Source organism: Vanellus vanellus (genome assembly GCF_965231255.1).
Source record: "Vanellus vanellus genome assembly, chromosome: 22".
Lineage (NCBI taxonomy): Eukaryota > Metazoa > Chordata > Aves > Charadriiformes > Charadriidae > Vanellus > Vanellus vanellus.
In genome coordinates, this window is record NC_138927.1 from 4,592,195 (window position 1) to 4,607,684 (window position 15,490).

Below are 15,490 nucleotides of genomic sequence, written 5' to 3' on the forward strand. Positions count from 1 at the left end.
TCAGCTCAGCTGCATTCTGCTTAGTTGCGGACTGCGGTTGCACCAGCCCCTTTTCGTGACAGCTGGCGTGTGTGGCAGCAAGGGGAAGTTCATGTTTTTCAGCTTGTGCATCTGGAGCTGTGAAAGCTGCGCCTCTGCTAGCTGCAGGTGGGATCACAGCACTTAACTGCTGTTGCCAGACTTACCAGAGGTTTAAAGCGAGGAAGACTGTGACAAAGAGGAGGGATTGTCACAGCGCATCTGTTCTGGGTGAGTCTGAACTGCAATCCTGACAGTGGACTTGCAGCTCTTTCACAGGCGGGGACACAGCTGGCTGGAGTGCGCTGTGCCCTCAGGCTGAGTCCCTCAGTGTGGCCCTGCTGAGGTGAAGAGCGGAGCAGTGAGCGCTGCGGGCTGCACCAACGACCGGTCAGTATTGGTTTATCTGCGTGTGGCAGCTGCCATGTCTCACCAACAGTGGCGGTGTTTCCTGTACACTGTTTGTAGGGCTTGTTCAACATAACCCCCTGCTTTGAATACACAGCATTTTGGATGGGTGTGCTTTAGATTGTATCTGGATCCGTCCCTGAAGGGCAGGGACCAGCTGCTCAAAAACCCCAGGGGTCATGCGCAGCAGAGGCCATCTGTGACCACGATCACACTCCAGAACAACAGCCTCCTTTGTCAGCAGCAACCGCCCAATTTTTTACTTTTTTTTTTTATAAAGTGTTGAGTATGTCTAACACTGCAGGTGTTGCCATTTAAGCTATCTTTACTTTCAGTGCAACAGACCAAACTGCATTTACACCATAGCCCAGAGGTTAACTGCTCTGATGCACGCCTATATCCAGCCTGCACATGGAGCACGTTCCCAGGAACAGGGACTCTGGGTTACAGCTCTGCCTTCTCCTTAGGCGGGTGTATTCCCACCAAATCATTACGCAGTGGAGCCTTATTGGGACAGAGGGAGAATGATTGTATGCTCCAGGGGCTCTTGGTGTGCATCTGAGGGGGGAGAACTGTAGCAGCTCCCTATAAGGCTGATTAAGTCGTAAAGGGTATTTCTGCTCTCACCCACTGGGTGGCCAGAGACAATACAAGCGCCTCTTCTCTCACTTTTAAGCTTGGGATGATGGTTTAATTTTCCAAGGGCTGAGCCCCCGGTGGATTAGGAGAATCTTTGGCATCTGAGTACATTCATCTGCAGCACCACCAGCCAACACCTCTGCTGCAGCAGCTGAAATTCCACACACCCCTCAACCTCTCAGTGATACAGGCACTGCTGCTGACATGTGTGAACACCTGTGTGTTAATGATATCAAGGACAACCACTGTCTTATTAAGGCTCCATTTTATATAAAGGAAAAAAATCATACTTTAAATACAGCCATGAGGAACATTGCAGAGAATGTGTAGCTGAAGGAAACCTCCTTCTCAGTTAGTGAGAACTGTAGCCACAGACAATGCCAAGTTCCTTCTTCCCTTTTCTCAGATGACAGCTCCTGTGGTGGGTGCTCGGTTCTTAGCATTGGTGGTTCAATAAATAGACCTTTTGAATGCTAAATAAAATACATTATCTGAATACAAGGACTATTAATGAAACATTACATTACTGGCAAGAAATTAAGGCCATTCTGTCATGCAATTGTGGGGATAATTTGTGAGTTGAGAAAGACAAAGGGCATCCTAAAACCAGCCAACGTCCCGCAGGTGTGAGGGAGTGGTTTGATCATCGACTGCCATCGGGTCAGGCAGAGTTAGCGGGAAGACGCCTTTTACCACTGTGGTTCAACAGCCTCCCGAACACTGAAAACGTGCAAGCGTTCATTAGCTTATTCTCAGTAGCTCTGTACCATACTCAGAACAGAGAAAGAACTGGATGTTTGACATCCGTTTACACTGGAAATGGTAACTAGTTATATTGTAACAAGGCCCTTATAAGTTAATGCTTAATTTGAACTTAAGGAAAATCATAGGTAGAAAGAACGTCATCCAGCAACACTCATTGCACTCTTCAGAAGATCCTTATCAATAATCAACATCAAAATACAGGTGGAAAAGAATTTCCATCTTCTTAAAAAGTTTTTTCTTAAATATAACAATACATGGAAAACACATCAAATCCATAGGGTCTTTCCTAAGTAAGTGTCCGGTGCAGAAACCATTTCTAATTAAAAGAGGCAAAAGGCTCAATCCTTAGGAAGGCAGCTACTGTGGAGAAAATTTTGGGAGCATAACACTTTTGCTTACAGAGTTTAATGACAGTAACATCATTTCTCCTTCATGGCCAGATCTTCATCCTTTAGGGCAAATTTTCTTCTCAGAACTTCTGCGATAAGAACAGCAGGGTCGTCTTCCTTCACTGAAGTTCGGTTTCTACATGGAAGACAAAAGCACAGCAAACGAGTAAAGAGATGTGCCAGAGCTGACAGCTTACAGCTCTGCTTAGAGTCCTCAAAGTATTTTTCTCCAGCCTTTATCATCGTTTTTTTGTCGCAAGTGGAAGAGGTGCAAGAACACCACAAAACAACAAAAAGTAGCTGAAAATTCAGACCTTTCGTGTTGGCTTTAGAAAACCCGGAGCTCAGTTTGTGGATCAAGGGGCATCCTGAAAATCTCAGCACCAAAGCTCTTCGTAATTTTTATTCAACTGTGTCAATAACAGGTAAGTAAAATAAAACTTCACGAGCTATTTACAGCCTACATACCCTCAATATAAATCTACAAGTGGTGTGGTGTTTGAGTTGAAGTCCTAGAACTAATTTTTCATTAATTTTGCTACACAGTGGGTATATACTTTTATATTTAAATAGAGGGAATTGCAGGTATTTTACAGGAGGGCTGGTATACGTTTCCCTCTGCTTAGCTACTGCGCTTGAGTCTTTCTGTAGCATTCTATTCCCAGAGCACCCTGCCTCTTTCAACAAGTTAGACGAGCAGTTCACTGTAGTAGTAGCTTATTTTACAAGAAGCTAAAACCCATTTTTTTTTTCCCTCAGATCTTGCCAATTGCTCACTAAGGTTTTGTTTAAAACCTGCAATAATAATTTCAGAGCTTAACTTTTTTTTATAGCTGAAGTCCTCCCTTGGTTAGAAAACATTATGGGTGTTTTAAAAATTCCTAAAAGAAAAAATCCCCCCAAAGTATATCTATACGTGTTCAGGAGGGGCGTGTTCTCAAATTAACAGTGAAGGCTTTAAGTAATCTGTGTAAGATGCCATCGAGCTGCTCACGGGTAACCCTTAGCGCTATGTCAGATTTGTCTGATACAAGTTCTTAATTTACAGTTGCATAAATGCATCACTATTTAAAAGATGATTTTGTAGCCAGAATCATGCCTTTGATTTCAGCCGGATAGAACTGTTCCTTCAGAAAAGGGTGCAGAGGAAGCTCAGAGTAGAGGGTCTGGAGCCCTCCCCAGACTGTTCCTTCCACACAGGCGAACCTGAGAATTCAGTTACCCACGTGTCCGTCAGCTGCCTCTGAAGAGGGACGGGGAAAACCGAGGCAGCCAGAGGAGGAGGTGACACTGACAGCAGTGAGGAGGAACAGCACTGGCACAGCCTCAAGCTGTGCCGATCACAAGGCAAAGCTCTCCCAGGATGAGTGAAGAGACAGATAACCCACACCGGGGTGAGAAAAGGAACCTCTCCTACCAAACAGTACAAAGTCCTACAGCGAGGCACAACCAGCAGCAGACCACAAAGCACCAGCATTCACCTTCAGTGTCTCAGCCCTTTACAGCCGCTTGAGGGGCCAAGGAAATAACCGTGGACAGATTAAGTTGTTCAGCCCCGTACCAGTAGTACTTACAAATAAAAGTGTACTCACAGTCCGAGCAGCTCCTCACGCTACCCGTCTCCCCCCCGGCCAAGCGCGCGGCTCAGCAGGCACACCACTCAGCCACTGCCCGCGCAGGCGGCACCACAGACACTGCCACAGGCTCTAGTTCACATCTGTTGAAACACGCACATTTCTGCAAGCGATTCTCACTCATTCCTGAAGCTTCCAAGGTTGTGTTTTAAGCACCAAGTCCTAAATAGGAGCATCAGAGAAGCATCTATGTAGTTATCTCGTTAAGCACCATTTGGTACCTTCATCCACTTAAAGAGTACATGATCCTTTTAAGTGTTACCAGCACTGCATAGCTACACCAGCAAATCCACTCGGCATAACCTAACAGCATGTCCGCACAGTGAGCACAGCGGTAGAAGTGTGGGGCTGCTCATAAAACTGCACGGACACTGGAGGATTGTGTCTAGGAATGAAAGCTCATCAAGTAATGAACACCAGTAATTTATTTAATGGAATTTTTCAACTACCTGTGATTCTTCAAACAGCTTTAATTAAGCCGTAATAACCGTATCCTAAAATGTCACTGTTGCATGTAGGAGGCTGAGACAAAGAAACAGATGAGAGGAAAAGAGTTAAGCCCCAGCAAGAAACGGTCTTCAGCTTTTCTATTAAAGTGTTACCGGCCTTGACGCAAGCAGCAGCGGCAGCAGCAGCTGCGAGGGTGACCCAGCTCATCAGTCACGCTGTCGCAAGGGGAGAAAGGGGTCCCGGTGATTCAGTTCCTTTGCCCACTGCACCCCAGTGAGGAGGGGTTTGGCAGCCATCCCCTTCCCCCAAGTGTTCCACAGTACAAAATCCTTGCTCTCCCCCATCCCCTGTAACATTAAGATCAGCGCTGTTGGTAAATCCCGCCCTTGTGCACAAGCCACCTCTCCCTCCCCCTCACGCACACAGCTTCTCGCCCACGGTAACAGCAAGATCAAACGCCGTCACATACTGTTAGCTGTTCTCATACATTCTGTCGAGGAAATTGAAGTCAAATTGTGATCCATTATATTGCAATGTTCCCCGTCACCTACATGCTGCTTTTCACGCAGGATCAGCTACACGGCTGCTGAAGACACACTCACGTGCCCCACAACTGCCACATGCAGAAGGGTAACACGGACAGCGGATTATCCCAGCTTCAGCATAACACCTGCTAAGGGCCCAGCACACGAACCGGGCTGTGGCTAACAAACACTCATACATACATGTCACATTTTCGTTTCTGCCTCATGGACTTGCTCCAGCCCTCCTCAAAGGCTTCGCAAACAGCCTCCCCCCAGTCAGCACCCGGCTCCTCGCGATTCCGGGGCTGGCAGGAGCCTTGCTGGCATAGCCAGGCATGGATAAGAAATGCCTCAGATCTCCCTACCATAATCTCTATTTGTACAAGTTTGGTTTTTCCCCCCCAAATAATGCATGTTTCCCTGTCTTCATCTGGCACAGATGGTGGCAGTTTTCTTTCCTGAAGAGTCTGCTTCCATAGTTGGCTGACATACCAGTCTGCACTAATTAGAAGATTGATAATTACATTGTTACATGTGAATGCTTAGTCCTACAGGTACACGTGTTTCTGATAAAGTTAAAACATTACATGTCACAACATGAAGCATCTGCGAGCTTTTTCCGGATTTAACAGAGCCCCTGAACGACCATGAGCATGGCACAGGTAAGTCACCTAAAGCCCAACCCAAACCTCTCTTGAGCCAATGTGGCCGAGTCGCACACAACTGCAGGTGTTTGTCTTGAGAATTCTCTCTCCCTTTGACTAATAATTCAGAATTATTTTTGGATGCCCAAAGCATTGCTTTGCAACAGACAGAAAGAAAGAAGAGGAGCAATTCATCTGTGGTCCATGAATTCTACTCACCCTCCAGAAAGGTTATAGGCATTTATATATAGCAAGTGAGCGTTTAAGCTTTCAGTAATATTTAACGCTTAGGAAAACAAGAGCAAAAGGGTACAGTGTGAATTATGGATGTGTAATACCATACTGACGTTTTGCATGCAAGCTGAACATATTTCTCTCATTTGACTATATAATTTTTTCAGTGCCGAGAATTTAATTTCTTTTAAACTGAATTAGGCACAGAAATTGTGAACAGCCATCATGCAACATGTTATTTTTGGCCCAGAATCTTACTCGCGCAACATAATGGCTGGATAGATCTTCGGGCTGAAAAACGTGGAAACTGAATTTCATCACTGTGATTTCACAGGTGAGACAAAGGCAGCACAGCTAACAGGAAAGAAACTACTTTATCAGCGGGGCAGAATCCCGTCTCAGCCATGCAGCAGCTGGCATGTCAGCAGCTTGACGCGCTCTCATGATCAATGTGTAAACTCATCAAGAGACAAGTGAAAACTCATGCTGCCCACGCTCAGAGCTGGGCCAGAGGCAAAAGCTGAGAAGCTGAAAAGTTCCGTGCGTTAATTCCTGCATGTGCCACATGGAAAAGGTGCTGAGCTTCCCAACTGCCTGGGGCTGCAGGATGGTCTGAGCACCTGGAACCACTGCAAGCAGAGCGGCCCCCACTGACAGTTGCCAATACACATGGTTCTGGTTTTCATCTGGGCAAAGACAAGCTTTTTTTCAGGTGAACAAGTTGAAGCAGCCAAACACAGTGCTAATTGGTTTAAGTGCCCTTCCATTGCTTTCTACCCAGGCAGGTAAGCCATCATTAAAAAAACAAACCCAGAAACATTAATGGTTAGCAAGTTCTGCTACCAACAGGTATTTCCTCCCTGTGAATCGTGAATATAGAGCAGCATCAACAGCAGCATCAACAAGCAGTGAATGCAATGTCCAGTGTCCACAATGATTTGACCACCACCAACAAAAAGATATAAAATCAAGAGAGTTCAGGAAGTACTTACAAGTCTTTGCTCTGCTTCATCCTATGAATGTCTTTAAGAATGCCCATCATGTCTGCAAAACTGCTGGCCTTTGAAAGAGACACGGAATCTTCCTCGTCAGGATCCTTTGGTTCTGGTTTACAACACTCGGAGGTTGTAGAACAAAGCATGGAGACCGATGGGAGGTCGGGGCTTTCGAGTTCTGCCTCCTCCTCTGTGATATCGCTAATGACAAAGGAAGTTGTAGATTGGAAAGAGGGTCCGAAACAAGGTAAAGGAGAAGATGCATTTGAACTTCCTGGAGATAGTAAATCTGGTGTTAATGAAGCAGAAGCTGAAAAAGAAAACAATATAGGTGGATAGATAAGCTAATACCAAACCATGTAGATATTTTTTTCCCCAAAACCAACAGAATCTAAATCAAGAGGCATCGTCAACCACCCTCCCCCATGCTCTAAGAAAACAAATTTATCACATTCTGCTACTCTCCACGTCCACTCTGCTTCCTATGACGCCATGTTGCAACACAAGACCTTCTCCAGTACCTTTTATCCCACCAATCCCCTAACGTATCTCTATTCCTATCATGCCCGTCACTGTATCACCCCTCCAGCTCACACACTGCGCCCCGTCCCTGCAGCAGTCAGGCAATGTTTACTTTTTCCATTTTTACAGATAAGAAATAGAGGAACAGAGATTTAGCTGCTGCTCAGGGCCACAGAGGGAGCCTGTGTCAGAATGTCAGTCTTAATTGTCTTAACTCTTCTCTTTTTCTTCATCGCCTTGAGAACTGTTTGCCTTTCTTTTCCTTTCGGACTCTTTCCCCCATAACCACTACGCCTGGTGAGAATCCGGAGCTGGTTTAGGAGCTCCAGCGTTTTACACTAGACCGTCCCAGCAATTCGCTGTGTGACTGAAGGCTTTCTGACCCGTTTTGCTTTCCATTGCCATCTGTACAGTGAGAATAGCATCCACCTATTCCACAGGCCACATGGGATTTATTTGTTCATGCTTTAAAATGCAGTGAGGGGAAGAACAGCTATATAAATTCTGAGTTATTAAGTGAAAACGAGTTACATATTTCCAGGGTAAAACGCTAAGGGAAAACAACTACAAACCCAGAAAAATGCTTAGTGCACATCTCCTTGAGAGAACCTCCTGTATTGAAAACAAACTGTACCTGAAAGCACTAATGCCCTTGGCCTCAAGAGTAAACTTGTAGATAGTTATCAATTTCCAATTAAGAGATTTCTCTAACAGTATATAATAAAGCAGATTGCACACTATTTCTTTTTTGACATCGATCTTTCCAAAATAAGCCTGCTAAATAGTTATCTCCTTCATCAGATTACTGAGCCACAGCTCAGCCCTAAATCACAGCTCCCTGTTATTGACTTAGAGGACGTGAAGTCAATACGGACTGTTCTCAAATGCCAGCTGATAACAACCAGGCACGCTGCTGAGTAGAGAGAGAGAGAAAAAGGTATTAAATGATTAAATCATTTTTCTCCCATCTGGATCTCTAATTTTCCTCGTTATTACTCTCCTTGAATTAAAGTGGACTTTTCCAGCACACAGCTTAAGCAACTGCAGAGCTAAGACAGCACTTAGAAGGGAAAAAAAAAAAATAATCACAGAATTTCCCCTGTTCTTTACTCCAATTCGGTTGTTCCTCTCATGCTGCATAAAGAAGAAAGACACACGCAGCCTCTCTGATGCCTTGTTTTATGCTTATTCCCTGCAGAGTTGAGGGCAACGTGGCTCCCTCACCCCCAGAGAGGCTTCGCTTTACCATGCTGCTGCGAGAGTGGCACATGGGATCCTGTGTACTGTGACAGCACCAAAGACGACACAAAACACCAGCACGCGCATTATCTCACAACAGCCCTTTACCACGGAAGTGAACAAATATCTTGTCTAAATACAACTTCACATGCCAAAAAATATATATATTCTCACGTGATGGTATATATATTTACACTATTGATATCAAATAGATTCTTACGAGTCCATTGATCATCACAGAACTGAAAAAGAACCCCAAGTCTCCCATGTAGAAACCAGCATTTCAACTAAATCAAACACCACAACTCTGCTTCATGTTCAAATGCATTTATGGCTCCTGGATGGCTGAATCTAACATAATCAGTCATTAAAGCTACAGGTCCCTTGGGGCTACAATAATCAGACAACCACGTCATCTTTTGCAGATCACCAGAGATTTGGCCTCGTGCACACACTACACAGTGCAGCGCAAAGGAGCAATCTGGGAATGAAAAAAAATATTTGCTTTCAGATATAGGATGAGGACAGTTCTATCAGCCACTATTACCCATCATAAACAGGAACTAACCCGCCTGATATAATTTCAAGTGTGGCACAATCCTGTTTGGTTTTTTTTTTTTTTTTTTTTTTTTTTTAAAGTAGTGGGAATAATTATAGGTCCTTCTTTTCCTCTGGAAAGCAGCCATAACACAGCTGTTGCCTTAATTATTGGCAAAAGTATTCTGCATAAAAGAAATGCAGCTTTTAAGAAAAACTGTCTTCAAGAAGGACTAAATTCCTTTACTTTGCAAAACTGTTCAATGTTTTTTGAGTTAGGAGATCAACAACTCTGCCTTCTGAGTACTCCATAAATAGTTATCAAGGTATTTCTGTCTTACTAGTTTCCGCACTCTAAACTGGCAATTGGTTTTAACAAGACTTGTAGAACCCCTGAAATTTGGATCCTACCAAATATCTCCGTATTTTCAGAGCTGAGTATACAGGAAAAGCCATGCAAGGAAGAGAACAAGTCTTTCCTCATGTTTCCGCTTTGCAGCTAAAACACGGCTTACAGATTTACTAAAGGACATAAACGAAGCAGTTCAGCTAGGCTTTTCCCCAAATACCTCATTTGCTACAGAAACGGCACTGTCATTTTCACAACAGAAACAAAAGACCTACATGTCACTCCTACCCAAATCAATACATAACCCTTGCGCTCAGGGCCGATTTGGAGCAGGAATGGCAAGAATACACCAATGTTTTCATGAAGCAAGGTGCTTGAGATGAGCCGGCCTCTAGATCAAATGCAGTCACAAAGCAGCATGTGGCATTTCTTAAAAACAAGCTGGAATCCTCCAATGAAACAGATGTAAACATCTAAGTACAGAACCAGCACTGAGCTGACACCAAAGACTGCATCCCACCAATGGGAGCCACAGCTCAGCTGGAAAAACAACACCCAAGTCTGGTTTGTAGGGAAGAAATAACACGGTTCGCTAACCCAGCCCTTCTCATTCAACAACAAAAAGCTCATAATATTCCTACCTGACTCTGCAGCGACTATTTTAGCTATCTGACTCCGAAGGTGACTCAGCTCATCCTGGAGCTCTGTTGTTCGGCTCAGTGCTGGTAAACCAGGTTTCTTCAAGGCGAGCAGCTTCTCCTCCTGCTTCCTCAGGTTGGGGACTGAAGCATTTCGCTGTATAACAGTGAAGGGACTCGGCTTCCACTTGTGCTTCAGCGGGCGAGTGTCACTTCTACAGGACAAAAACCTGTTTGTCATTTACAAGGCCCAGACCCCTCTGTGACAACAAAGCTCGGCACCACTCTGCCTCCACCTCAGGACAGCAGACAACTTCAACCCAACAAATGAAGCCTCTGCACCACTAAATCTATGCTGTGCCACTGTATGTGCTCTCTCTGCGTTACAAGGAACAGAAAGTCTGTCACAGAAATCATGACCCAACGGCACAAGACGTGGTGAGAGGACACAGGGGCAAAAGCTTGGGCATGCTCGCATGGTTGCAAGTCATTTCTCTGTGTCTCCATGCGCACTGGATACACGTGGGAAACGTCACTGACCCGTTAACTTTTGCCTCTCATTTCAAAGTCCAATTTATCTTTCACAAGATACCTATTAATATTGCCCTGCTTTAAGGACAAAAGTTAAACTGCCCAGAACCAAACTCCTGGGGACAGAGCATTTCAATCCCAGGAGAACTCAACTCTTCAACTTTCTAACCAAAAAATACCATGGATCCGGGGGGGGGGAGGTCTCTCTGCACACATCTTTCAGTGAGTACAATAAGGTATGGCACAGGCTCTTAGCATTTCCTACAGGAATTCCTCCCAGGGTCCTTTGTCCATTTTTTTTTTCTCCTGGCTCTTGGGAAAAATGTCCTTCAAGTGGCACCAGATCAGACCTTGAGGACTGGAAGTTGTGAGTGTTTGATCAATGTCTGGCCTATGCTGAGCGAAATAAACCAGCGGATAAAAATAAGGAGCAGCAGACACAAAGAGGAAACCAACCTGACTCTGGCATATGTTTCTTCATCATCTGCTGCTATCCACACAATATCTGCCAAGGTGGGGACTGGAGGGACATCATTTAAATAGAGATCTGAAACATTTGGTAGAACCTAAGAGAAGAAAGTTACATTAAGGAGATGGTGGTCCTGTCCGCTGAAGCTGCCCCAGATGCGCTGCACAGGCTGTCAGAGCCCTTCTCCTCCACACCAGGTCAGCAGCTGCATCTGTCAGATGTGTGACATCAACACCATTGGGCTTATGGAAATGTAGTGCTTCCATCTGTTGGCTTCTGCACGTGTTTTTGGGTGCGTTGCTGTGCTCTGTGAAACTGAGCAGCAAGGCAGCAAAGGGACACTTGATACAGCTTAGCCCGCTGCCAAGGCCACGTGCAACACTTTGCCGCTGCAAGTCCCAGCGCTGCCCTTGAACTTAAACAGTGACGTAAGCGTTTCCATAAACCCTGTTTTACTGTTTTACAGGCCCAGAGGGCATGTGGCTTGCTGGAGGTCGTACAATGAAGCACTGGTTCTGCAACTCCTTGTTTCTGTCTCCTCTAGCTTGCTAACCCAGCCCACGGACACTACTCGAGGAGGTATTTTCCTCAAGTTGCCAATGACTTATTTACAAGAACAGAATTTCAAAAGCAAAGAATTAAAAGAACCCATCTTACTATACTGCTACATGAGTTTTGTGAATACAACTCTGCAGACAGATGCGGCTGACAGAATCACAGAATCCCAGACTGGCCAGGGTTGGAAGGGACCTCTGGAGCTCATCCAGTCCAACCCCCTGCCAGAGCAGGGGCACCTACAGCAGTGGCACAGGACGGCGTGTGTCCAGGCAGGTTTGGAATGGCTCCAGAGTGGGAGACTCCCTCACCTCTCTGGGCAGCCTGTGCCAGTGCTCTGCCACACTCACAGGAAAGAAGTCCCTCCTCGTGTTGAGATGGAACTTCCTACGGTCAAGTTTGTGCCCGTTCCCTCTTGTCCTGTCACTGGGCACCACTGAACAAAGATGGTTCCCATCCGCCTGTCACCCTCCTTCTAAATATTGATAAGCATTAATAAGATCCCCCCTCAGTCTTCTTTCCTCTAGACTAAAAAGACGCAAGTGCCTCAGTCTTTCCTCGTAAGAGAGATGCTCCAGTCCCCTCATCATCTTTGTAGCCCTTTGCTGGATCCTCTCCAGCAGTTCCCTGTCCTTCTTGATCTGGAGAGGCCAGAACTGGACACAATGCTCCAGATGTGGCCTCACCAGGGCATAGTAGAGGGGGAGGATGACCTCCCTCAACCTGCTGGCCACACTCTGCTTGATGCCCCCCAGGATGCCATCAGCCTTTTTGGCCACCAGGGCACATTGCTGGCTCATGGGCATCCTGTTGTCCCCCAGGACTCCCAGGTCCCTCTCCACAGAGCTGCTCTCCAGCAGATCAGCCCCCAACCTGTACTGATGCATGGGGTTATTCCTCCCCAGATGCAGTACCCTACACTTGCCCGTGTTGAAGCAGCTTGTGACAGTGTCTTGCCGTGCTCTAGAGCAGCAGCTTCCTATACACCATCACCAAACCCCTTATGAGTCCACTTACCTCAAAGGTTGCTCTGGGACAGGGTTTTAAAGGGAGGTTTGACCCAATTCTCCTGACAACGCTGCGTGCTGAACCATGGGGTTTGTTCTGCCAGATGGGGATTGTCTACAAGAAACCATGTGATATAATTAATATTTCATATCAGTTGTCCTTCTTAAAATTTACTTAGTTGGAAATTGTCCCATACAATCTACTCAAGAGCTCTGATCTCTGACTTTTTGTCGACTGATACTTTTAATTGGGAACCTGCTAATAACTAAGGTCCTCATTCCATAAAATGGTGTTTCAGCTGAAGACACGTTAAAATCAGCCAGTTACTAAGGGGCATTTTAAACAAGGCTGTAGTATTTTCAGAACTGAAGACTAAAAGCACTCAGTAACAGATGCTGAGCTCCAAATGAAAACATGCTAAAAGGAGGAAAACAGCATCACATGAGGGGCCCAGAAGAAAAATTAGATCAGAAGAAAGTCTCACTTGCAGGAACACTCTCACTTTCACATGATCTTTAATACAAGCAATACTGATAATCCTATGAACATCTTCTGTATGATGGCAAAGTGACAGTGTATGCAACGCCTATCCCAACTGAGGGCTGATGAGAACAGCCTTGGAGGGTGTTTTCAGAAGGAGCAAATGTTTTAGTGATCTCTGGATATTTTTAAAACAGATTCAAGGGGTGAAGTTCTGTCCTTTGACTGTGTTCCCCTCTGCCAGTTTTACAGCCGTCACAGGCTCTCGTGACAGGATGCAGCACAAGACCGGACAACAAATACCACAACGACAAACTGGAATCCAAACAGGTTATTTCACTCAGTCCACCAACAAATCCACTAACGTATTTATCACTGGAGCTTGTTATGGACACAATGCCTGAACATTGGTCTTATGCAGTTAGATTTAAAACTCCTGATGTGTGTTTTAAAACTGAATCTCCAAGCTGGGAGTGCACTGACTGCTGTCATGGCCTCTCTGGCTACCGGCCACGGGGGAGGAAGGGGCCGGGAGTAGGGAAAGGGGCCCGGGGGGTTGGAAGGGGCCCGGGTGCCCGCCGGCTGGGCGGTGTTCCGGGCGGCGTTCCACTTACGGACTCCGCTGCCATCTCCGGCTCTGGCGGCGGCCGCCGGGGCGGTCTCAGCGCTGGGTGCTACGGCTCCCGCGGGCGCGGACCGGGCTCATCTTACCCCGCTCCCCGCCGCGCCGGCGCTTCTCACTGGAAGACAGAAGTGACCCGCTGCGGGCCCTGCCCGGGGCTCCCGCCGCGCCGACCCACACGGAGCTCCCCGGGGACGGCCCGAGCCTTCCCTCCCCCCCGCCGGGGGCAGCAGCGACCTCCCATCCCTCAGCCGGTGCCCGCCCCGCTCCCTCCGTCCCGGGGCCCCGCCGGTACCTGAGGGGCGGCGGCGCAGCTCAGCCCCTCTCCCTGCCCCTCCGCCGCCATCACCCGGAAGTAGAACCCGCCCCCACACTTCCGGCGCCACCCGCGCATGCGCCGTTACCGCGGCGGAGGGGTGTAACGGCGACCGGGGCCCCGCTGCCAGGGACCGGCCGCCCCCTGCTCGCCCCCAGCCGCCCCTCTCCCCGCTCCCCCAAACCCGGCCCGGCCGCCCCCCACCCCCGCCCGCCCCGGAGGAGGCAATGACTGCAGGAGGCCGAGGGTGGTGGGATGGGTTTAACAAGCGCAGCTACAGCCAGGGCCCGACGGCCCCTCCCGCCGACCGGCACCGAACCGCGCACGACCGCTCCCCCCCGGAGCCTCGCTGGCGGACATCGGCTCTGACCCGCCGTGGGTTTCAGACCAGAGCGTCACGAAGCACAGGAGGTGGGGAGAAGCAGCTCCTCCTCCTCCCACCCCACCCCGAGGTACCACAAACCTATCGGAAAAAAAGTTTACAAATAGGAGACAAAAAAGCTTGGCACGTACTGATAAGTCTCAGGCAAGAGCTTCTGTCCGGAGCCCACCCCCGGCAGCCAGAGATCAATTAGGCAGGTGCGCAGTTAATAGGGACACAGTGGAGTCCCCACGGGACCCCCAGACTGCCCAGGGGCGGCTCCGGGCAGGGCTGCGAGAGCCCGGCCTTTCACGAGGGGAAAACCGAAGTACTTCCAGGGATCTCCGAGGCCTCCTGCGAGCCCGGGCTGGCCACGGGCCCTGCTTGCATGCAGAACTGTTGCTGGCACGGTCTCTGCCAGGCAGCTCTGCGGCTGCAGGATCAAAGGTGTGACGCTGCCCCTTGGAACTCCCAACATCGGCACTGCAGGAGGCAGAGGGGCTGCCCTGGTCCCGCAGAACCGCTGCCGAGCCTGTTTTGCCAAGCCTGTTTTTCTGAGCCTTGAAAGACAAAAGGAATCCCTGCCTGTTCAGCCACTGCCCTCTCCGGCCTCTTCTGCTGCAAAACCGGTGGGAAGAATAAATGGAATGAACTCTCCACCTGAGCACAACTGACCGACACCACTCCCAAGACTGAAGCCCCTGAGGGAGGGGCTCGGGAAAGGTGCAACAAAAATACCCCGGGTGAAGCTTTGTAAAGGCCAGAAGGGCAGATGTATACTGCAGCTGTGCCTCCCACACAGCTCAGGGGAGGCAGGCACTTGGTCTCCGCTGCTGCTCTCTGCTCAGGGCAAAGTCCCCTGAAGGGACAAGACCGCTGGTGTGACAGAAGCTCAGTCTCTAACGCTGCCTGGAGGCTTTGGCACTTTCTGCAGCTGAAAGTGGTGCCAGATCCAAGGCTGTCATTACTGCAGGCCCCTCGGAGTGCTAGAAAAGTGCAGAGCTAATGCATAGTTATAAAGCCGATACTGAGAAACATCCCAGGGGTAATTAATCTCACTAGAGCAATTAGTGAAGCTACACTGGTTCTACCCAGAGGTCCATCTAAGCTCCATCTCCAGCCATGGATACAGACAGGAGGGCTGGGGCAGGGCAGGGACAGGG

The 15,490-nt window shown here is 48.0% G+C and overlaps 1 protein-coding gene across 1 annotated transcript; it reads right to left on the bottom strand.

Annotated features, from left to right (window-relative positions):
- Positions 1 to 1,311: 1,311 nt before the first annotated feature.
- Positions 1,312 to 14,018, bottom strand: MTFR1L (mitochondrial fission regulator 1 like). The gene is made up of 7 exons (XM_082494244.1): positions 13,946 to 14,018; positions 13,643 to 13,768; positions 12,558 to 12,662; positions 10,973 to 11,082; positions 9,989 to 10,200; positions 6,698 to 7,010; positions 1,312 to 2,355 (listed from the first exon to the last, which is right to left on the bottom strand). Exons 2-7 carry the CDS (start codon positions 13,655 to 13,657, stop codon positions 2,250 to 2,252), a joined length of 861 nt encoding a protein of 286 aa, XP_082350370.1. The 5' UTR covers positions 13,658 to 13,768; positions 13,946 to 14,018; the 3' UTR covers positions 1,312 to 2,249.
- Between the last annotated feature and the right edge of the window lie 1,472 nt (positions 14,019 to 15,490).

Bases quoted from the DNA above. Each gene is read 5' to 3' on its own strand.
- MTFR1L (XM_082494244.1), bottom strand. The intron at 7,011-9,988 runs GTAGGAATATTA...TTTCTTTTTCAG, and splicing joins AATAGTCGCTGCAGAGTCAG to CTTCTGCTTCATTAACACCA. The intron at 2,356-6,697 runs GTAAGTACTTCC...TCTTCCATGTAG, and splicing joins ATGAAGCAGAGCAAAGACTT to AAACCGAACTTCAGTGAAGG.